Source organism: Halichoerus grypus, chromosome 5, assembly GCF_964656455.1.
Source record: "Halichoerus grypus chromosome 5, mHalGry1.hap1.1, whole genome shotgun sequence".
In the NCBI taxonomy this organism is placed as follows: domain Eukaryota; kingdom Metazoa; phylum Chordata; class Mammalia; order Carnivora; family Phocidae; genus Halichoerus; species Halichoerus grypus.
This window is the reverse complement of record NC_135716.1, coordinates 111,926,716-111,949,822: the sequence shown is the minus strand read 5'-3', so window position 1 is coordinate 111,949,822 and position 23,107 is coordinate 111,926,716. Positions and strand designations below refer to the sequence as shown.

The 23,107-nt window shown below is 38.4% G+C and overlaps 1 protein-coding gene across 4 annotated transcripts in view; it reads left to right on the top strand.

The window, feature by feature from the left end:
• The first annotated feature begins 410 nt into the window (after window positions 1–410).
• Window positions 411–23,107, top strand: part of BTBD8 (BTB domain containing 8) — a 102,221-nt gene continuing 79,524 nt past the window's right edge. For 2 of the 4 annotated variants that reach the window (XM_078072762.1, XM_078072761.1), the window contains exons 1-2: window positions 411–735; window positions 6,432–6,629. In XM_078072762.1, coding sequence (XP_077928888.1) covers window positions 587–735; window positions 6,432–6,629 — 347 coding nt within the window. In that variant the 5' untranslated portion in view covers window positions 411–586. The remainder of the gene's footprint in view (window positions 736–6,431; window positions 6,630–23,107) is intronic. The other 2 variants (XM_078072763.1, XM_078072764.1) reach the window with 2 other exon arrangements.

The following is a 23,107-nucleotide window of genomic DNA, read 5'->3' as shown; positions in this document are numbered from 1 at the left end:
CTCTTGCTGATTTTATGAAGTTCTTTCCCCAATCCTCACACCCTCAGTTTTTCTTGCCCAAACCAACAAAATTAGGGAGCGAGACTCGCCACAGGAAAGGTCCTGTGAACCTCTTCTTTCCTGGGAAAAAAAGCGCTGACACCCCAGGAAGACTTAATGTGGAAAGGCTCGCAGGTTGATTTGGACTCGGCTCGCAATAAAACATCAACTAAAATGAGTGGTTATAACGCACCACCCGCAACGCAAAGACATCGAGGAAAAATAACCCAGAGAGATTGGTCACTTCCCTGGAGATGGTTTGTTCCCTGGGCAACGGGGACGGGGTGCCCGCCGGCCGAAGTAAACAGAGCTACTACGCCTGCGCACACCCTTCCTGGGTCACGTGTCGGCGCGCCTCCCAGATTGCCCGGGAGAGCGGTCCCGCGGCTATAAGGGACCGTGTGCAAACTGGAGAGGCGTCAACCTTTCCCTGAGGGGCGGATTCGGGTAGGAGCGGAGCGTTGGGTCGGAAACGCCCCCTTCTTCCGCAGCCGGAGGTTGAGATCCTGAACTGGGCCTGCGGGGTGCCGCGGTACCTTTGTGGGACATGGCCGGCTGTGGGGAGGGTGGCGCGGCGCCCGTGGTACCTCTGGGGTCCCCTGGAGTTTGCACTAAGGGGTTGCAAAGGAAGGGGCCCTGTGAGCGGCGCCGGCTGAAGGCGGTGGTATCGGAGCAGCTCAGCCAGGATCTGCTCAGGTAGGAGGAGGCGGGAACTCTGGCTGCTTCAGTTCTTAAGGCATCCGCCTCCGCCCCAGAAGCTGTGGCTCTTTCTCGGCCACTCCATCCCTCCCCTCCTCGTGGTCCTCGCCTCAGGCTTTTGTGGGACGTGCACCAGTCTCCTCACTACAGAGCAGTTCCCTCGCCCTAAAAAACCAATCCCGAGCACCTCAGAGAGCACGTACCAGATTAAAAAAGGAAAGCAAAATTAGTATCATAGTTATGTGCAGCACCAGTTTACGACAATAAGACGAATAGGCTTAGTTCTTGAAAGACGTATCGCTAAGGTCGGGATGGATCCAGGTTTCATGGTCCTGACGCGTACACTTTAAAAAAATACGCTTAGTTTGAGAAAAATGATAAAATTAGGTATAAAAATGAATATTTATTTAGATTAAGGAAAAAAAGAACAAATTAGTGGAGTCTTGGAGGTCTCTTAATTCTGAACTTTCTTTAAAGAATTTACCTGAAATGCTTACATAGAAATATTTCCTGATTGCAAACTGGTTTCCCCTCTCCACCTAGAACACTCTACAGCTCCCAGCTACTCCCAGCTCCCATGAGGACGCAAGCAAATGGAGGGTTGTCCTGAAGCTTAACTCAGGCTATGGTGAATCCAGTTAATGACATCTCAGTTTATAAAGAAAATGAAGCTTAGAAATATTCCCTAGCCAATTGCCATTTCCACCAAAACTGATTTCGTGAGCTTTAGTGTGCATCAGAATCACCTGGAGGGCTTGTTAAAACTTAGATTTACTGGGTCCCAGATCATAGTGCTCATTCAGTTGGTTAGGAAGAGAGCTTTTGCATTTCTAACAAGGTCCCAGGTGATGGTGATGCTGATGCTGGCTGCCTGGGTCACACTTTAAGAACTACTGAATTAGAGTAAACATAATTACCACTAATAACCAATAGCTGTGCAGCATTCTACATTTTTTTTTTTTAAAGTGCTTTCTATCCCTTACACTTAGGCTTCAGCGGCTCTAAACTGTGCTTTCTATAAATTAAAAAAATGTCCCTTTAATTTGGGCTTATCTGCCAGAGATGCTGCTTTGTCTCCACCAGTTGGGGATTAATGTAAAAGATGGAAAAATAAAACTGAAGTTGTTCTGTTTCTAGGCTGAATCTGTAAGGATGAGGCACTCCTTTTCAGTGACTTTATTCTTCTGGCTGTATTGTAAGTCTTAAGGTGTCAGGAATTTAAGGAAGATAACATGTCTGATTTATATAAAGAAAATGAAATTAAGGCATAGTAGGTGAACTTTGTATCCTCATCTGAGCAGTAATTAAGGATAGGATCCTGAACTTCCAAGTTCCTATTATAAGCAAAAAAAAAAAAAAAAGTGGCAGTTTTTTTTTAACAAGAAAACTTCGTATGTGCACCCAGCACCCTAATTGCTGTGCCAAATTAATCTTTTTCAAACACAGCAATATAATGGATTTATTTTGCAAATATTAATGAAGTATCTAGCACCCACCATGTACCTAGATTTGTACTAGGTCCTGAAGAATCAAAGATTAATAAGACATAGCTTTGGTGTTGTGCTTACACTCTGGTAAGAGAGATAATAGTCAAACAAAAGTTATGGGGACTGGGGTGAGTTTGGGGAAGGCTTTTTAGGGTGACGTTTGAGTGATCTCTTGAGGATTGATTCATAGTTGATTAGGTAAAGATTAGGAAGGGAGAAGTCAGAGGATATCTAAACAAAGGGAATGGCTTTCACAAAGGCACAGAGATTTGAAAGAGTTTAATTTATTTTGGGAAAGCAAGTTGTATTAGATTCTTAAACAGCAAGGAACAGAGAAACCTCTGGGTGACCGGAGATAATAGGGTATATGGAGAAGTAAAATAGGAAACTATTTCAGTAGTCAAAAAGCCAGATCTGATGTAGAATTGGAAAGTTGATTGGAATATGACAGCAATTATACAGTAAGACCTCATTGAGAAGTAGACCATTATTCAGGACAATTGTAATAAAAATCCCTAAACTTATTGCTATTCTATTAGCTAGATGCGGGGTTGACTACCCTGTGAAGTAAGTCTTGGTATTATTCCCATTTAACAGATAAGGAAACTGAGCATTAGGCATGAAGTGGTAGAGTCCTAATAAAAACCTTGACATTCTGACTCCAAAAACGTTAAAATGACTTTCCCAAGGTCACACAAACAGAATATGAGCCCAGTCAGTCTGTTTTCTCTGCAGTAGTTCTACAAACTGATCTTCCAGTAATTTATTTCCTTCATCTTTGCTTCTATCCTTACCCATTTCTTTTTCTTACTCTTAGATTTGCTTTGAAACTCTCTTACAGTGTCATTAGTCGGTTTCTGTTTATTATAGAACATCTCTGCTAGAGTTTACTTGTTTAAATACCACATTGGCTGATGGCTAACCTTGGCTCATTCCATTGTTCATTCAGATGTGGTTAAGAGCATCAGGGTCATGTGCTACAAAGACGAGCCATAAATGAATTTGGTAGCTTTTTGGGAGGGGATTGTGGGTATGGCCTGCAACCAAAGTGACAGCAGATGAGGGTGAATGGGTAAACTAAGACTAGATCATGGAGGCCTTCTTTTTCAGTGAAGAGTTTGGAATGTATTGTGGAGGCAGTGGAGAGCTGTTGGTGTTTTTTAAATAAAAGATTAACATATTTAGATCTTGAGTTGAGGGAAGAAAAATTAGAAACAAGGAAACCAGCTAGGAGATATTGTATGATAGTCAAGGGATACATAATGGCAGTGGTGATGGAAAAAGTGAAAGGGATTCACATGTGCAATTGATGGACTCAGTGACCAATTACATGTGGAGGTACAGAGAAATGGAAACACAGAAGATGGGGCCAAGTCTTAGGGCATTTGAAAGGGAGGAGCATGGTGAATGTTGAGGAAGTCAGATGCAAGAGACCATTGGAAATATGTCTGGAGTTGAGAATGAAGGTTGGAATAGCAGATATACAGTAAAAGTTGGTGGTATCATTAGCACCCAGTTGTCCAAGCCAAAAAAGAGAGGTTATTCCCTTCCATTCACCTTCTACATCCAGTCACCAACTCCTGCCGATTTTATTACCAAAGTATATTTTAATTCCATTCCCTAGTCTCTATCACCATTGATCTCTCCTGGCTCGAGCCTTTACATCATTCATCTGCACTGTGCAGTAATTTTCTCATCTTCATTTTCATTCCCCCCTAATTTCTCGTCTACACAACTAATAGGTGATATTTTGAAAAATGAATTTGTCCATTTGGTGATTCGCCTTCAACTGTAAGATGGAGTTAAACTCTTTGCCTCTTATTTGTCTTTATCCCAGCAGCTTCATCTGTCACTTCTTAGCCCCCCAGTACTCTCTGCTGACCAGTTTGTAGCTCCATACTCACACATACCTTAGCAAGGAACGTGGATCCAGGAACTAACTATGACCTTGCCTTGCTTCCCTGACCAACTCTTTTTTTGTTTGTTTTTAAAGATTTTATTTATTTATTTGAAAGAGAGAGAATGAGAGAGAGAGAGAGCACATGAGAAGGGGGAGGGTCAGAGAGAGAAGCAGACTCCCTGCTGAGCAGGGAGCCTGATGTGGGACTCGATCCCGGGACTCCAGGATCATGACCTGAGCCAAAGGCGGTCGCTTAACCAACTGAGCCACCCAGGCGCCCCCCCTGACCAACTCTTATTTGATCTTTGAAATCTCATTTGGTTTTCTTATCCTCTGTAAGGTCTTTTATGCCTATCTCTGAAAAAAATTTATTTGTGTTATTGAATATATCACACTCTAATTTTCAGGCCGGTCTTCCCTACTATTCAGTAAAATCCTTGAGTGCACATATGTTTTAGTCATCTATCTGTACCCAGTGCTTGGTACATAGTACATGCTTAATACATTTTTAGTGATCGTCAGCAGTCCAAAATGCATTAGATAGCTTAATGCAGTAGTTGGCAGAGAAATGAGATGGAAGAAAGCTGAACCTAGACATGGTTGAGCCTTTGCTCCAACCTGTCCTTCCTCTAGACTTTACTATTTGATGAGCCAGTAAACCCCCTTTAATATTTAAGTCAGTCTGAGTCAGATAATTCTGTTACTTGTAACATACAAGATATACTTGTAACTGATATAAGTAGTTTTATAAAATAAAAAGCACTATATTTTCATATTGACAATTTTTAAACACATTAAATTTTTTTATTTAACAAATACTCATGAGCGTATCTTAAGAACAAGGCAGATTCCCTAGTGATGGTTGTATGGCTACCAGCTGCATTGCTTCCTTATTCACTTGGGGAAGAGTGGAGGATGGAGCAAAGGTGGGTGGGAGGAAGGAATAAATTGAGTATTTGTGCAATTTGAGTTTTTATTAATGTTTGAGAGACCAGTACATTTTTGCATAACTTTAAAAACCACTTATGAAAATAATTTATCGATTAAAATATTGACTAAAATGCTTCTGTTTGCTGATTGTTTCCAAGGTTCTGAAAGTTTTGTGCTCTGAAGCATTTGTTTAGTGTAAAATACAACAAAATTCAACAAGCAGATATTGAGCTCTGTATACTGAATATACTGTTTTTGCCTTTGGGAATTTATTGTCTAGTAGGGAGAAAGACTCAAAAAAATGATGATGCAATGACAGAAGCTCTTTATAGAGGTATGCCTCAAGTGTGTTGGGATCAGAGGAAGGAGCCATTAACTTGATCTTGGGGGCGTGAGAGTGTCAGTGGCAACATTCTACGCTTTCACTGTAATGGATATCTTTATCCATTAGTTGTATTTCCTATAGTGTACTGGTGTGATTGCCAGTTATATCCTGTGATAAGGAAATCCTCTGAGAATACATACCTTGCCGAAGACAATGATGTAGTGATATGAAGTATTATTTAGTATTTAGAGAGTAGAAATATATAGTTACCACAGGGACAAAAGATTATGACAGTTTGTATTATGATGCTGATCTCTGTTCTTCCTTCACTTTATCCGTAATCAGTGGGCTTTACCATAACCATGTGCATTAGTAAAGGGATTTGAATGTGTTATCCCATGAGCCCATCGTTTTAATAATAGATTAGAGTATAGTTTGTTCTATTTGTGTGAGGAAAAAACTGGAAAAGGGCTTAAAATGTCACATTCTTGACGGCCAAGCCTGCATTTCAGACTTGGTATTTAACAATAGTCAGAACAAAATGTACCAGTTTCTAATCTGTATTGTCTATTGTTATACTCAGCTTGCTTGTGTTGTTGACATTTTACTTCTTTTGCTTCTTTTAGTAAGATTTTAAAAAATATATTCTTTTCAACAGTCAGTGACCATATTACTTTGTGTTCTTTTTCTGAAATAAATCTTAAGTAGATACATTTTAAAGGAAAATCAACATAAATAGCAGAAGATAAGTTTTATTATTACCAGAAGAAATTAAAAGATATTTTTTGGAAAAATAGTCTTACTCTTTTTAGTGTAATTACCTTTTTTTTCACTATGAATTTTAGAAAATTAGATTCTAAGCAAGTATTAAACAGTGTTCTTTGGAATGAACTGAGAACAAACTCATTTTCATATTAACCTATTTTACTTTTGTTACTTACCTCTGTATTTTTAGTGCATGCTATTTTGAAAAATTATTTTATAAAAATAGGTATATTATATATTTCTGAGTATCACTAATTAAACTATGGTTCCTTTTTATTCATTACAGGCTCCTAAGGGAAGAAATCCATACAGATGTTACTTTCTGTGTAGGTAGTACTTTGTTCAAAGCACACAAAGCAGTCCTTTTAGCAAGGGTTCCTGACTTCTCTTTTCATACTATTGGACAGACATCTGATAATTTAACAAATCTTGAGTCTATTGTTGTGGAGAACTTTGAAGCTTCAGAATTTAGAAAATTTTTACAGTAAGTGCTTTATCTTTTTTCTCTTACATTTAAGTCTAATATACAACTGTTTACCTTTTCAACACAAATGTGTGTATGTTTTTATTTCTTGTATTTTCATATCTGTTTTATAACCTAAAAAAAATCCATTCATTTAAATTCCAAATTATCTTAGTAATAGTATGAGTAGAGGCTAAGTGTGAGTATCAGAGTGTTAGGGGCTTAGTATTGGGAAAGACTAAGTAGTAATTTGAGATTGAGCCTGAAAGAGGAGAAATGGTGTGTTCTCTAGTAATTTGAATGACTTACTCTATGCCATGGTTTTTTGACAGTGGCACTATTGACATTTTGGGTTAGATAATTCTTTGTTGTGGTGTGTGTGCTGTGCTGTGCATTGTAGGATGCTTAGCAGCATCCCTGTCCTCTAGCCCCTAGATGACAGTAGCATTCTTCCTGAGTCCCCCCCCCCCCCCAATTCCCAAGTTGTGACAGTCAGAATGTCTGCCAGATGTTGCCAAATGTCCTCTTGGGGGTAGAATTAGCCCCTGTTGAGAACCATTGCTATATACTGACTTCTGTATTGTTGGTATGCAAAAATCATTGGTATGCAAGAACTGTTGGTATATACTGACTTCCTGACTTCCTTATTATTGGTATGCAAAACTTTAAATAAATTATGTTTGTAAAAATATGAGATCATAACTTTTTATTCTTATGGCTTGCATATGGTCAAAATTTTTGAAAATAGAACATCCATTGAACTTGTGAATTCATGAATTTTTACCACCTAAGTAATGGGAAAAATTAGTTTAAATTAATCCCCATTCTAATTGAATAGAATTTTATTTTAATGCTTTACTATTATCTGCACATATGCGTAATGATTTGACACTCATTTTTGCTAAATGTATCCAGAAGGGAAGTATTTTCTAATGTAGTTTCTCAAAATTATATCTCTTTTAGACTTATGACATTTAAATGACATGGACTCTAAGGCTAGAATGCCTGAGTTCAAATTCTCTGCTCTGCCATTTCGTAGCTGTGTGCCTCAAACTTAATCCTTCTGTGCCTGGAATTTCGTCAGGTGTGAAATGTCTGGCACCTAATAAGCACCATAGAAATTCACTAAGTTTTTTATGTTTGTAAATCTTAAAGTGTTTATTTGTATTTCATTTCAGTTTTTTAAATCCTGCCCTACCATAATTTCTTCCCTTTTTCCAATACATGAAAGTCGGTATTGTTCTAAATGATATTTTAGTGACTTTCTCTCATACCACCCATCACATACACTTACTCAGCAGGTGTCTATTTGTGCCCTGTAATGGGCAAGGTCCTGTGTAAAGGGCTAGGTATGTACTGGTTGGTGGCTCTTGATTTGAGTGCTGAATGATGACAAGTAAATGTGGAACTAAGTTTTAAAGCCAATACTGGCTTTTTCAAAGTTGGATTTTTGTGTTTTTATAATCTGGATCCTAAGTGTTTTTTGGTGCTAGTCTTTTAGTTATTTGCTGACATACATTTTGCCTGTAATCCAAATCATACTGACTTTAGTGTTGAAAATTATTTTTGGGTAATTAAATTTTAAGTATATTTGTGTGATTTGGTTTATTTTTCTTCTTTTTATGCTCTGACATGCTATGATCTGAATTCTTTATTATTTCAGAATTTCTTATATGAAACTCCTATATGCATAAATGGAAAATTGTCTAACCTTGACTTACCCTGTGTGTAAGAATAATATGACATAATTTAAACAGATACTTTAAGTGCAATTTAAAAAATCATTATCATTTCCCAGTATAGATCATAGGCTCATCATTGAGTTCCGACTATCAATTTTAAAATGTATACTTTTTTTTTTTTTTCCTAGTTGGTGGTATATTGGCATTGTTCTAAGGACCAGGCTCTGTAGTCAAGCCAGGCCTACCACTTCTAACTGTGTGAACGTTGACTAATCACTTACTGTTATGTCCATCTGAAAAACGGACATAATAACAATACCTATCTCAAAGTGTTATTGTATGGGTTAAATTAGATGCTTATAAAGCACTTAGCACAGTGGTTTGGCATACAGTAAGCACTGAATACATTTTCATAAGTGTTATTTATAGTAGTAGGCCTGTCGTAGGCTCTATGAAATGATATATTTCTTGAGTGTATGTTTATTTTTATTTTATTTTCTTCTTTTTTAAAACTATTTTATTTTTAAGTAATGTCTACACCCAGTGTGGGGCTCAAACTAAGAACCCTGACCGAGATCAAGAATTGCATGCTCTACTGACTGAGCCAGCCAGGCTCCCCTTGAGTGTATGTTTAGATGAAGATGCATAGGATATGTCAAATTTTCATATATCAGATAAAGGAAGAAACTATATCAGTGTTTTCCTTTATTTATTGTCATTAAAAGTAATAGAAAAAAAAGATTAAGAGACAGCATGGTAGAGTGGAGGAGGCACTGGACTTGGCAACAAGGCAGAGATCTGCCTTCCAGCTGTGCATTATCTTGTTTTATGATTTCTTTAAGCCTCAGTTTTCTCATATTTAGAACAAGGAGGTTGGAGTAGATGGCTTTGTGCTTCAGAGCACTTCACAGGCCTCTATTTTAAGCACTTAATCATATTTTGTTTTGTATTAGGTTAGTCATGTATGTCTGTGGTTATATAAGCTCCTTGAAATTAGATCATTTCATTGATGTGAACATCCTCAATGGTATCTCGTATAGTGTCCTGCACAGAGAAAGTGCTTGTGATGTGCCCCCTTTTTTTTTTAGCAGAGTGCATTGAAATTTCATCTATATTAATATAAAGTATAAGGAGAGGATTATAATATAAAATATTGAGATTAATTTTTTCAATGAAACTTCTGAAAAAATTTTTTAAATTTTACTTATGAAATTCGGTTCTTATTAGTGGCTTTATTGCACATCCTTTCTCTTTAGATAACCAATAAAATTTTTGAAATATTGTTATATTGCTACTTACTGTAGAGTCCTTTGGTATTATGCACTTGAGTTAGAGTGGGAAATACAGTCTGTGAAAAATTGTTTTATATACAACAGCATCATACATGATTCACATGATTGGCAATGGAAAATAGTTGTTGCTTCATGACCTCGTGATTAAAATTCAAAAATTCAACTTAGTATAAAAATCTTCAATTTTCCAAGAAGACCTACCCCGTTGTAGGTGTCAGAGTGTGTATGTGTGTGTGCGTGTGTGTGAGGAAAGAAAAGAGGAAAGACCTTTTTTTCTTTTCACTCAATGGTTTATTCCATAGTCTTTTTTTTTTTTTTTTAAAGAGGAATGACCTTTGAATTTGCAACTTAACATCAATTAACTGGGGGATGCTAAGATAACTTGTCAGGAAGGTATAAACACATAGAGCAGCACAGAACAAAAGATTCTGTTTCCCCTGCAGCTTTTTCAGGTAATGGGTATTTTCTCTCACATTTCTTATACTAGCAGGGCTCGAAGTGGGTGGGATAGGTGTCTTGTTGTATTCACTGTATTTAACTATATTTTCTTATTTTCTGTATTATTGATGCTCTGGCATCTGGGGCCTCACTGACTGGGCAGAGATTACTCCTCCTAGGGTCAGGTCATCCTAAATCCATTCCAACACCCCCACCTCCTCAATCTGGTTCTTATTCTCCACAAGGCAATATTCCTCTGCCCTAATCTTCCCAGGGCCAAACACCAGGCAACTAAAGATCATCCTCATAGCCCAGAGCATGCCCCACCCCTCCCCACCTCACCTCCAGCCCCAATTATTAAAACTATCTAATATTAAGCTTCTTCGGTTGTTTACCTTGCCCCACTCATTCCTTTTCACAGAAAACATAATAAAGTCTTCTGCCTGTGCTTTGCTCTACCTCCTGCTTCCAGACCAACCCTATTGCTTCCCCATGTGGCCATTACTGGTGTGGTGTGCCTCTCTCTGCTTGGGTACTGCAAATTACAAACTATCTTTTCAATGGCAGTCATTTCCTAATCATTTGGCTCAGCATACCTGAATAAAACCAATTGCCAGGTGCATTTTAAAACATTTGAAAACCAATTGCTGCCTTTAGATCTTTCTTCCTCCCATCTTCCTAAACTGTCTTTGAATCTCATCTTTCCAGTCTATACCACTAGCCAGTCATCTATAGACCCTTAAGTCAGTCCTCCTCATTTCACTTTTTAAAAAATACGTTAATTAATTTTTATTTTTAATTCTAGTATAGTTGATATACAGTATTATATTAGTTTCAGGTGTACAATATAGTGATGCAGCAATTCTATACAATACTCAGTGCTCATCATGATAAGTGTACTCTTAATCCCCTTCATCTATTTCACCCATCTTCCCCACCCACCTCCCCTCTGGTAACCATCTGTTTGTTCTCTATAGTTAAGAGTCTGCTTTTTGATTTGTCTCTTTTCTTCTTTGTTCATTTGTTTTGTTTCTTAAATCCCACATATGAGTGAAATCAAATGGTATTTGTCTTTCTCTAACTGATTATTTCCGTTAACATTATATCCTCTTGATCCATTCATGTTTATGGCTCAGTAATATTTCATTGTGTATATATACTAGACCTTTATCCATTCATCTATTGATGGACACTTGGGTTGCTTCCATAATTTGGTTATTGTAAATAATGCTGCAGTCAACATAGTGGTACGTATAATCTTTCCCAATTAGTGTTTTTGTATTCTTTGGATAAATACCCAGTAGTGGAATTACTGGATCATTTAGTAATTCTATTTTTAACTTTTTGAGGAACCTCCATACTGTTTTCCACAGTGGCTGCACCAGTTTGCATTCCTACCAACATTGTATGAGGGTTCTTTTTCTCTACCTCCTTGCCAACGCTTGTTTCTTGTCTTTTTTGATTCTAGCCATTTTGAGAGGTGTGGGGTGATATCTCATTGAGGTTTTGATTTGCATTTCCCTGATGATGAGGGCTGTTGAACATCTTTTTATGTTTCTGTTGCCATCTGTCTGTCTTATTTGGAAAAATTTCTACTCAGGTCCTCTCCCCATTTTTAAATGGGATTATTTGGGTGGTTTGTTGTTGTTGTTGTTGTTGTTTGGTGTGGAATTGTGTAAGTTCTTTATATATTTGGGATACTGACCCTTTATTGGATATGTCATTTGCAAATATCTTCTCCCATTCACTGGATTGTCTTTTAGTTCCATTGACTGTTTCCTTGGCTGTGCAGAAGCTTTTTATTTTGATATAGTCCCAGTAGTTTATTTTTGCTTTTATTTCCCTTGCCTCAGGAGACCTATCTAGAAAAATGTTGGTATGGTTGATGTCAAAGGTATTACTGCCTGTGCTCTTTTCAAGGATTTTAATGGTTTCAGGCCTCTCATTTAAGTCCTTAATTCATGTCAAGTTTATTTTTATGTATGGTGTGAGAAGGTGGTTCAGTTTCATTATTTTGCTTGTATTGTAGTTTTCCCAACACCATTTGTTGAAGAGACTTTTCCCCATTGCATATTTTGCCTCCTTTATCGAAGATTGGTTTACCATATAATCATGGGTGTTTTTTTTTTTTTTCTTTAAAGATTTTATTTATTTATTTGACAGAGAGAGACACAGCGAGAGAGGGAACACAGGCAGGGGGAATGGGAGAGGAGAAGCAGGCTTCCCGCGGGGCAGGGAGCCCAATGCGGGGCTCAATCCCAGGACCCTGGGATCACGATCTGAGCCGAAGGCAGATGCTTAACGACTAAGCCACCCAGGTGCCCCATAATCATGGGTTTATTTCTGGGTTCTCTATCCTGTTTCACTGATCATTGTCTATATTTTTATGCCAGTGCCATACTGTTTTGATTACTGTAGCTTTGTAGTATATCTTGAAATCTGGGATTGTGATACCTCCAGCTTTGTTTCTTTTTCAAGATTGTTTTGGCTATTCAGGGTCTTTTGTGGTTCCATACAAATTTTAAGGTTGTTTGTTCTGTTTCTGTGAAAAATGCTATTGGTATTTTGATACGGATTGCATTACATGTGTAGATTGCTTTGGGTATTATAGACATAAAAAAAAAAAGATCTATTTATTTATTTATTTAAGAGAGAGATAGCATGAGCGGAGGAAGGGGCAAAGAGGGAGGGAGAGGAAGAGGGAAAGAATTCCAGGCAGACTCTGTGCTGAGTGTGGACCCTGATTCTGGGCTCGCTCTCCCAACCCTGAGATCATGACCTGAGCCAAAATGAAGAGTTGGATGCTTAACTGACTGAGCCACCTAGGCGCCCCTGGTAGTATAGACATTTTAACAATATTTGTTCTTCCAGCCCATGAGCATGGAATATATTTCCATTTCATTGTGTCATCTTCAGTTTCTTTCATCAATGTTTTATAGTTCTCAGAGTACAGGTCTTTCACCTCCTTGGTTAGTTTTATTCCTAGGTATCTTATTATTTTTGGTGTAATTGTAAATGTGATTGTTTTCTTAATTTCTCTTTGTGCTGCTTCTTTTTTAGTGTATAGAAATGCAGTGGATTTCTGTACATTGATTTTGAATCCTGCAACTTTACTGAATTGATTTATCAGTTCTCATAGTTTTTTGGTGGAATCTTTAGAATTTTTGTTATGTACAATCATGTCATCTGCAAATAGTGAAAGTTTTACTTCTTTACCAGTTTGGAAGCCCTTTATTTCTTCTTTCTGTGTGATTACTGTGGCTAAGACTCCCAATACTATGTTGAATAAAAGTGGTGAGAGTAGCCATCCTTGTCTTGTTCCTGATCTTAGGGGAAAGCTCTCAGTTTTTCCCCATTGACGATGATATTAGCTCTGGGTTTTTCATATATGGCCTTTGTTATGTTGAGGTGTGTTCCCTCTAAATCTACTTTGTTGAGCGTTTTTGTCGTGAATGGATATTGTACTTTGTCAAATGCTTTTTCTGCATCTATTGAGATGATCATACGGTTTTTATCCTTTCTCTTGTTGATGTGATGTATCACATTGATTGAGTTGTGGATATTGAATCACCCTTGCGTCCTGGAAATAAATCCCACTTGATCATGGTGAATGATTTTTTAATGCATTGTTGGATTTGATTTGCTAATACTTTGTTAAGGATTTTTGCATCTATATTCATCAGACATATTGACCTGTAGTTTTCTTTTTTTTAGGTGTCTTTATTTGGTATTGGTATCAGGGTAATGCTGGCCTCATGGAATGAATTTGGAAGCTGTCCTTCCTCTCTTATTTTTTGGAATAGTTTGAGAAGAATAGGTTTTTTTTTTTTTAAGATTTTATTTATTTATTTGACACAGAGAGAGAGGGAGGGAGCGAGCACAAGCAGGGTGAGCAGGAGAGGGGGAAGCAGGCTCCCCGCTCAGCAGGGAGCCCGATGTAGGGCTCGATCCCAGGACCCTGGGATCAGGACCTGAGCCGAAGGCAGACACTTAACGGACTGAGGCACCCAGGTGCCCGAGAAGAATAGGTATTAACTCTTCTTTAAATGTTTGTTGGAATTTACCTGTGAAGCCGTCTAGTCCTGGACTTTGTTGGGAGTTTTTTTGATTACTGATTTAATTTCATTGCTGGTAATTGGCCTGTTCAAATTTCTATTTCTCCTGATTCAGTTTTGGGTGGTTATATTTTTCTAGGAATTTATGCATTTCTTCTAGGTTGTCCAATTTGTTGACATATGATTTTTCATAATATTCTCTTATAATTCTTTATGTTTCTGTAGTGTTGGTTATTATTTCTCCTCTTTCATTTTTGATGTTTATTTGCCTCCTCTCGTTCTTTTTTATTTTTATGAGTTTGGATTAAAGTTTATTAATTTTGTTGACCTTTTAAAAGTACCAGCTCCTGGTTTCATTATCTGTTCTATTGTTTTTTAGTTTTTATTTCACTTATTTCTGCTCTAATCTTTGTTTTTTCTTTCCTTGTGGTTTTGTGTTTTGTTTTTTTTCTAGCTCCCTCAGGTGTAACATTAGGTTGTTTATTTGAGATTTTTATTGCTTCTTGAGGTAGGCCTAAATCGCTACAATGTTGCCTCTTAGGACCTTTTTTGCTACATCCCAAAGATTTTGGACCATTGTTGTTTTCATTTTCATTTGTCTCCATGTATTTTTTTTCCCTCTTTGATTTCTTGGTTAACCTATTCATTGTTTAGTAGCATGTTAACCTCCATGTATGTGTGTTCTTTCCAGATTTTTTTCTTATGGTTGATTGCTAGTTTCATAGCATTGTGATTAGAAAAGATGTATGGCATGACTTTCATCTTTTTGAATTTGTTTAGATTTGTTCTGTGGCCTAACTTGTGATCTATACTGGAGAGTGCTGTGTTTGTACTTGAAGAGAATGTGTATTCTACTGTTTTAGGATGGAATGTTCTGAATATATCTGTTAGATCCATCTGGTTCAATGTTTCCTTGTTGATTCTGTTTGGATGATCTGCCCATTGATGTAACTGGGGTATTGAAGTCCCTTATTATTATTGTATTACTATCGATTACTTCCTCTATGTTTATTATTATTGTGTTATATATTTGGGTGCTCCCATGTTGGGTGCATAAATATATACAATTGTTATATCTTCTTGTTGGATTGTTCCCTTTATGGTTATATAGTGTCCTTCTCTGTCTCTTGTTACAGTCTTGTTTTAAAGTCTATTTGTCCAGTATAAGTGTTGCTCCCCTGGCTTTCTTTTCACTTCCATTTGCATGATGATTGTTTTTCCATCCCTTTACTTTCAATCTACATGTGTCTTTAGTATGACATGAGTCTCTTGTAGGCAGCATATAGATGGTTCCTGCTTTTTTATCTATTCTGTCACCCTATGTCTCCTGATTGGAGCATTTAGTCCATTTTCATTCAAAGTAACTATTGAAAGGTATGGACTTATTGCCATTTTGTTACTTCTTATGGTTGTTTTTGTAGTTCTTCTCTGTCCTTTCTTACTCTCTTCTCTCACAGTTTGCTGGCTTTCTTTAGTGATATACTTGGATTCCTTTCTCTTTATTTTTTGATATCTATTAGGTTACCATTAGGCTTATATATGACATCTTACACATACAGCAGTCTGTATTAAGTTGATGGTTCCTTAAGTTTGAACCCATTCTTAACTCCTTTTCCCCTACCCCTGCCACATTTTAGTTATATAGTTTACTTTATATCCTTCTATTTTGGGACTCCCTTGACTGATTTTAGTAGATAAACTTAATTTTACTGCTTTTGTACTTCTGACTTTTTTTTTAAACAACTGTTTGTGGTCTTTTCTTTCCACTGAAGGAGTCCCCTTTAAAATTTTTATAGAGTTGGTTTAATGGTGATGAATTCCTTTAACTTTTATTTGCCTAGGAACTCTTTATGTCTTCTCCAGTTGTCAGTGGTAGCCTTGCTGGATAGAGTATTCTTGGCTGCAGATTTTTTCCTATCAGCACATTGAATATATCATGCCATTTTCTTCTGGTTTGCAAAATTTATGCTGAAAAATCAGCTGATAGCCTTATGGGGTTTTCCCCTTGTATGTAATTGTTTTCTTTTCTCTTGCTGCTTTTAAAATTCTTTATAACCACTTTTCATCCTTTTAATGACTGTGTGTCTTGGTGTGGACCTCCATGGGTTGATTTTGTTGGATGCTGTCTTTGCCTCCTGGATCTGGATTTCTGTTTCCTTCCCCAGATTCAGTAAGTTTTCAGGCATTATTTTTCAGATAAATTTTCTGCTCCCTTTTCTGTCTCTTCTCCTTGGATCCCTATAATGCAAATGTTATTTTATTGGTAGTGTTGCTGGCTTCCCGTAGTCTATTTTAATTTTTTTATTACTATTTTTCTCTCTCCTCTTTAGCTTGATTACTTTCCATTACTCTGTCCTCCAGGTCGCTGATCCATTTTTTTGCTTCCTCTAGTCTACTATTTATTCTCTCTAGTATATTTTTAATTTTAGTTACTGAGTTCTTCATCTGTGATTGGTTCTTTTTCATATTTTCTATCTCTTTGTTGAGTGTCTCACTGAGGTCCTCCACTCTGTTCTCAAGTCCAGTGAGTATCTTCATGACCATTACTGTAAATTCTCTGTTAGACATATTACTTATCTCCATTTTGTTTAGCCCTCCTGCTGTGATTTTGCCCTGTTCTTTCATTTAGTACATAGTCCGCTGTCTCATTTTATCTAACTTTCTGTATCTGTTTATATGTGTTAGGAAAGTCAGCTATCTCTCCTCCTCATGAAAGTAGTGGCCTTATGAAGAAGAGGTCCTATAGTGCCCTGTTGTTCTGTGTCCCCTGTTGACCAGAACCTGGCGCTTCAGAGGTATCTTTTATGTGTGGTGTGTGTAACCTAGTGTTGTTGCTGAACCACATTTGCCTTCAGTCTAGTTGTCTGCAATGGCTCTCTTTGCCTGTTGTGAGCAGGATTTGGCCCCTGTGTTGTTAGTGGGTCAGTCTGGGACTGCCTTGGGCTTGACTGAGTCAGACCAGGCATTTGCCAGAGATGCAATGGCATGGAACTGCAGGGGTTTTCCCTGTGTTGTCTTCTGAGAAGCTTTCATTGGTGGGTGGGGCCTGCAGTCAGACCTGATGTCTGTCCCCAGCCCACTGCTGGGGCTGCATTTGGACTGGTGTGTGTTGTTAATTTCCCCTCTCCCCCAGGGCAGGAGTCACACTGAAGTGTTGATGGCTCCTGTCAGGGGTGCTTGACACTGCCAGGCTTATGGCACTGCTTTAGATGGGCTTCAGCCAAGGATGTATTCGATGGGGCAGGTCTGCAGCAGAATGCGGGATGGGCTGTGAGGAGCCAGTAGGTCTCTGTCAGTCAGTTGTGGGTCAGGGTCTGCAGCCCCTGGGGGAAAGTCCTGCCTAGGCTCTGAAGGAGAGGGCATTTCTGCAGCAGAATGGGGGTGTGAAGCATGCTTTAGCATGTAGGTGGAGAATGTACATGCTCTGCTTGTTCCTGTAGGTGCTTGTGTATCTAGGCTTTGGTGTTGGAGAGGGAAATGGTGCTTAGCAGCTGTTTTGTTCTTGGAGAAGTTCCCTAAGATCCCTGCCCCTCCAGCACACACTCTGAGATTAGTAAATAAATCCCCTTCCCATATACCCTAGGCGTTCAAACTGCTGCTTCTATGCTGTATTTCTTCTGGCTCTTTGTTGTGCTCTCTCTTTAAAGGAGGGGACTCCTGGCTCTCCCAGAGTTCTGCCTGCTGATTTTTAAAGTTCCAGGTGTTAAGCCCTACTGATTGTTAAGTCCATATGGTTTTCAAAGCCAAATGTTGTGGGGATTCATCTTTCCCATGTGGTTCCCCCAGGCTGGTGTCTGATCCTCTTTACACCCATGGTATCCCTCCCTCCCACAGACAGTCCCAAGGGCCGTTGGCTCCTGACAGCATCTCCGCCCTTTCTGCCCTTTTTGATGTGGCCTCTTCTCTACATTTAGCTGTGGAGAGTCTGTTCTGCCCGTCTTCACTTCGTTTTCTAGGTTATTTACACAGATGTGGGTGTTATCTAGTTGTATCCATGGGAGAAGTGTGCTTAAGATCCTCCCACTCCACCATCTTCCCCAGAAGTCAGTCCTCCTCATTTCTCAAAAAAATTCTTGTCAATTTCTCTTGTAATGTAATTCTTGGTAATTAAAATTGCAACATATGTTTCCAATACCATGGCCTCTTGGTTCCTTTAGTTCTTGTCTTCCAGTAATCTTGTTCTGCCTCACTACCATGTCAAATCCTAAATCATGTCAATAACAATAAACTGCAATCCTCCATAATCTTGATTCCAGACATTTCAACCTCTAACTTCTTCCCATCTCTCTACCTTACTCCTTTAAAACTCCTGAATCTAATAATTTATTGACTCCCATCAGGACCTGCAGTGACTCTTACCAGTTTTATTGTCTCTTATCCTCTTATGTCCTTGTTTCTATCCTTAGTTTAAATTTTTTTTGTCTATCATTGTATCACTTCCTTTACATACAGCCTCTTTTCCTTTGTCCCCTCTGAATTTGCCTTGTATGCATGTCAAAACCCCAAACCTTAAATCCAGTTCTTTGACTCCTCCACGCCTGCATTCACACAATTAAATGGCAGGAGAAAAACACATGGTATTTGGTCTCACTTTAAATCACGGCCATGAACCTCAAGTAGGTACTTAGTGCTGACTGTATGCAGTCATATGATATTTCCCTAGTCCTATTTGCTCTCCTTCTCTCCTAGATTATTTCATACCTCCTTTTTGTTGAACCCTCAGCTGTTCTTCCCCCATCTTCATTCTCACTTGATGACCTTTCTTTATATTTCACTGAGAAAAATCAAAGCAATTAGAACTCTCACAAACTGTTCCAACATCTATTCATTTAGTTGCATTTACACCGTATGCTTTGTCTTTTCCCCTGTTACTGTTGATGAACTGTCAGTGCTTCTAAAACCATTCCCTCCACTAAAACCATTTTCACCCTCTTTTCTCCTATTGAGGGACATTGCTCCAGCAGTTTTCACTTTCCCAAAAGAAGTTTCTTTTCTTTTCTTTTCTTTTGGATCTTCTCATTGGTATATAAACATGGTATTTTATTCCCACTTTAAAAATAACAGAAGCCTTTCCTGACCTCATTTCCCTTCCAACTAATACTCTACCAGCTGGTACTCTAATGCTCTGCACCCTTTTATATTAAAGCTCAAGAGTTATCTATTACACTGCCTCCAGTTCCTCTCCTATTCTCAGTCTTTTAAAAAACTGAGATAGAATTCACGCACCTTAAAAGTCACCCTTGTAAACTGTATAATTCAGTCATCTTAGTATATTTACAGTGTTTTGCAACCACCAGTCTCCAATTCCAGAATATTTTCACCATCCTAAAAAGAAATTCCGTGCCCCCAGCAGTCACTTCCCACTCTCTCTTCCCCCAGTTCCTGGCAACCAATAATCTACTTTCTGTCTTTATGGTTTTGCCTATTCTGGGCATTTCATATAAGTAGAATCATATAGTACATGTCCTTTTATGTCCTGCTTTTTAAACTTAGTGTGATATTTTCAAGGTTCATTGATGTTGTGGTGTTTATCAGTTCTTCATTTGTTTTCATGGCTGAATATTTCATTGTATGGTGGATAAAGAGTCATCACGACCATCCTCAGGTTTGATGATTTGCTAGGACTCATAGGACTCAGCATATAGTCATATTCTGGGCTGTGATTTACTACAAAAGAAATAAAGAGAAAAGGAATATGGAGTGAAGTCCACAGGAAACTAGGCACAAACTTCCAAGAGTCTTCTCCCAGTGGAGTCACACAGGACATGCTTAATTCCCCTAGTAATGAGTTTTGACAACACTTCTGAAATGTTGTCAACCAGGGGAGCTCATTAGAGGCTCAGTGCCCAGGGTTTTTACTAGGTGTTTGTCATGTAGGCACCCTTTATCTATTGTGCATCCGTATTCCAGACTCCTGGAAGGAAAGCAGGTGTTAAGCATAAACCATATTATTCGTATAAATGGTTTAGGCACAACGAGCCACACTTGTCATTTATAGAATGCCAGGAACACTCTTGAAATCATGTTCCCGGATACCAGCCAAGGGCCAACCTTATAATTAAGTCTTTTAAAAGATAGTGTCAGGACTGCTATATTAAATCTCTTCTGTGCATATGGATATACCATATCCATTCATTGGTTGATAGACATTTGGGTTGTTTTGACTTTTTGGCTGTTATGAATAATTCTACTATGAACATTCATGCACTGATTTTTATGTGAACATATGTTTTCATTTCTCGTGTGTTATATACCTAGAAGTGAAATTGCTGGGTCATATGGTAAACTTTTGAGGAAATGCCAGGCTCTTTTCCAAAGAGGCTATACCATTTTACATTCCTACCAGCATGTATGAAGATTCCAATTTCTCTACATTCTTGACAACACTTATTATTATCTGTCATTTTGATTATAGTCACCATAGTGGGTGTGAAGTGGTATCTCATTGTGATATTGATTTGTATTTCTCTGGTGGCTATTGATGTTGAATATCTTTTCGTGTGCATATTGGCTATTATATATCTTCTTTGGAAAACTATGGAGTTTCTTTGCCCATTTTAAGTTGGGTCATTTGTCTTTATATTATTGAGACGTATTGTTTATATTTTGAAATTCTTTATGTATTTGATATTCTGTACATAGTCTCTATATATGAATTTTATTCTGGGGCACCTAGGTGGTTCAGTGGGTTAAGTGTCTGCCTTTGGTTCAGGTCGTGATCCCAGGGTCCTGGGATTGAGCCCTGCATTGGGCTCCCTGCTCCATGGGGAGTCTGCTTCTCTCTCTACCTCTCGCCCTGCTCATGTTCTCTCTCATGCGCATGCATGCGCATGCTCTCTCTCTCTCTCAAATAAAATCTTTTTCAAAAAAGAATTTTATTCTATAGGAAAGGATTTTAAAATTCTTTATATGTTCTAGATACAAGTCTCTTATCAGGTATGTGATTTGCAAACTCTTTCTCCCATTCTGTGAATTGTCTTTTAACTTTCTTCATAGTGTCTTTGAAAGTACCAAAGTTTATAATTTCTATGATTTTCACTTTATTTCTTTTTTGTTGTTGTTACTTGTACTTTTGGTGTTATGTGTAAAAAACCATTGCCTAATCCAAGGTCATAAAGACTTATACCCATGTATACTTTTTTAGTTCTTACATTTAGATCTTTCACCTATTCTGAATTAATTTTTGTATACAATTGTGAGGCTAGTATCCAGCTTTGTTCTTTCATATTTGGATATCCACTTATCTCAGCACCATCTTTTGAAGAGACTATTCTTTTCCTGTTGGATTGTCTGGACACCTCTAAAGGAAAAACACTTTACTGTGTGTCTCCTTTACTTTTTTTTTTATGTTATGTTAGTCACCATACATTACATCATTAGTTTTTGATGTAGTGTTCCATGATTCATTGTTTGCGTATAACACCCAGTGCTCCATTCGATACGTGCCCTCTTTAATACCCATCACCAGGTTAACCCATCCCCCCACCCCCTTCCCTCTAGAACCCTCACTTTGTTTCTCAGAGTCCATAGTCTCTCATGGTGCGTCTCCCCCTCCGATTTTCCCCCCTTCATTTTTCCCTCCTACTATCTTCTTTTTTTTTTTTTTTTAACATATAATGTATTATTTGTTTCAGAGGTACTGGTCTGTGATTCGTCAGTCTTAACACAATTCACAGCGCTCACCATAGCACATACCCTCCCCAATGTCTCCTTTACTTTTAATACTGTACTCATAGAATAATTCACTTCTGACCCTTCTGGTCACCAAATGTGTGGGAGTTTTCCCCCACACCAAACAGTTCTGAGATTCTCCAGATACCAGCTGGGGGTCCTACCCATTTAATTCAATTCTGACACTACCTGGAGATATTATTAGATCCCACAGGTTAAGGGTTTAGTCCCATGAGACTGTCCCAAACCCTTTTCACATGCAGTTGCAAGTCTGGGTTGTTCCCTGTGCTTCTGACCAACCAGCTATGAATTGAAGGGTCCCATGACTCCTTTCTCAAGTTCAATTAATTTGCTAGAACACAGAACTCACAGAACTCAGGAAAGGATTTTACTTACTAGATTGCCAATTTACTATAAAAGGATGTAACTTAAGAACAGCCAGATGAAAGAGATGGAAAGGGTGAGTATGTGGGAAGGGGTGTGGAGTTCCCATGCCCTCTCTGGGTGCACCACTCTCCCAGCTTCTCCATGTATTCACCAACCCAGAGGCTCACTGAATCCCATCTTTTAGGGTCTTTATGGAGGCTTTATTACTTAGGCATGATGGATGAAATCATTAGCCATTGATGATTAATTCAAACTCTCTTGCCAAGCAGCCCCATCCTTGGGGGCTTTCCAAATGTCACCTAGCTCATTAATGTAAACTCTGCTGTGGTTCAAAGGGCTTGTTATGAATAAGAAGAGCCATCCATTCCACTTCTATTGCCCTGGAGCTATTTCAGGAGTTGGGAACAAAGCTAAGCATTATAGCAAAAATGTCCCTATGACTCTTGCATAGGAAATTACAAGGGTTTTAGGAGATATGTGCCAGGAACAGTGGACAAAGGCCAAATATATATTTCATGTTATAAATCACAATATCACCACACTGTTGTCAAAAGTTAGTTGCCCATATATGTAGTTCTATGCACTCAGTTCTGTTCTGCTGATCTATATGTTTATCCTCATGCCAGTACCACACAGTGCAGATGACTGTAGCTTTGTAGGAAGCTTAGAATTTGGGAAGTATGAATCTTCCATCTTTGTTCTTTGTCAAGATTGTTTTGACTGTTCTGGGTCCCTTGCATTTTTTTTTTAAAGATTTTATTTATTCATTTGAGACAGAGATACAGAGAGAAAGAGAGAGAGCAGTCGCAGGGGGAGAGGCAGAGGGAGAGGGAGAAGCAGACTCCCCGCTGAGCCAGGAGCCTGATGCAAGGCTTGATCCCAGGACACTGGGATCATGACCTGAGCTGAAGGCAGACGCTTAACCATCTGAGCCACCCAGGTGCCCTTGGGTCCCTTGCATTTCTATTTGAATT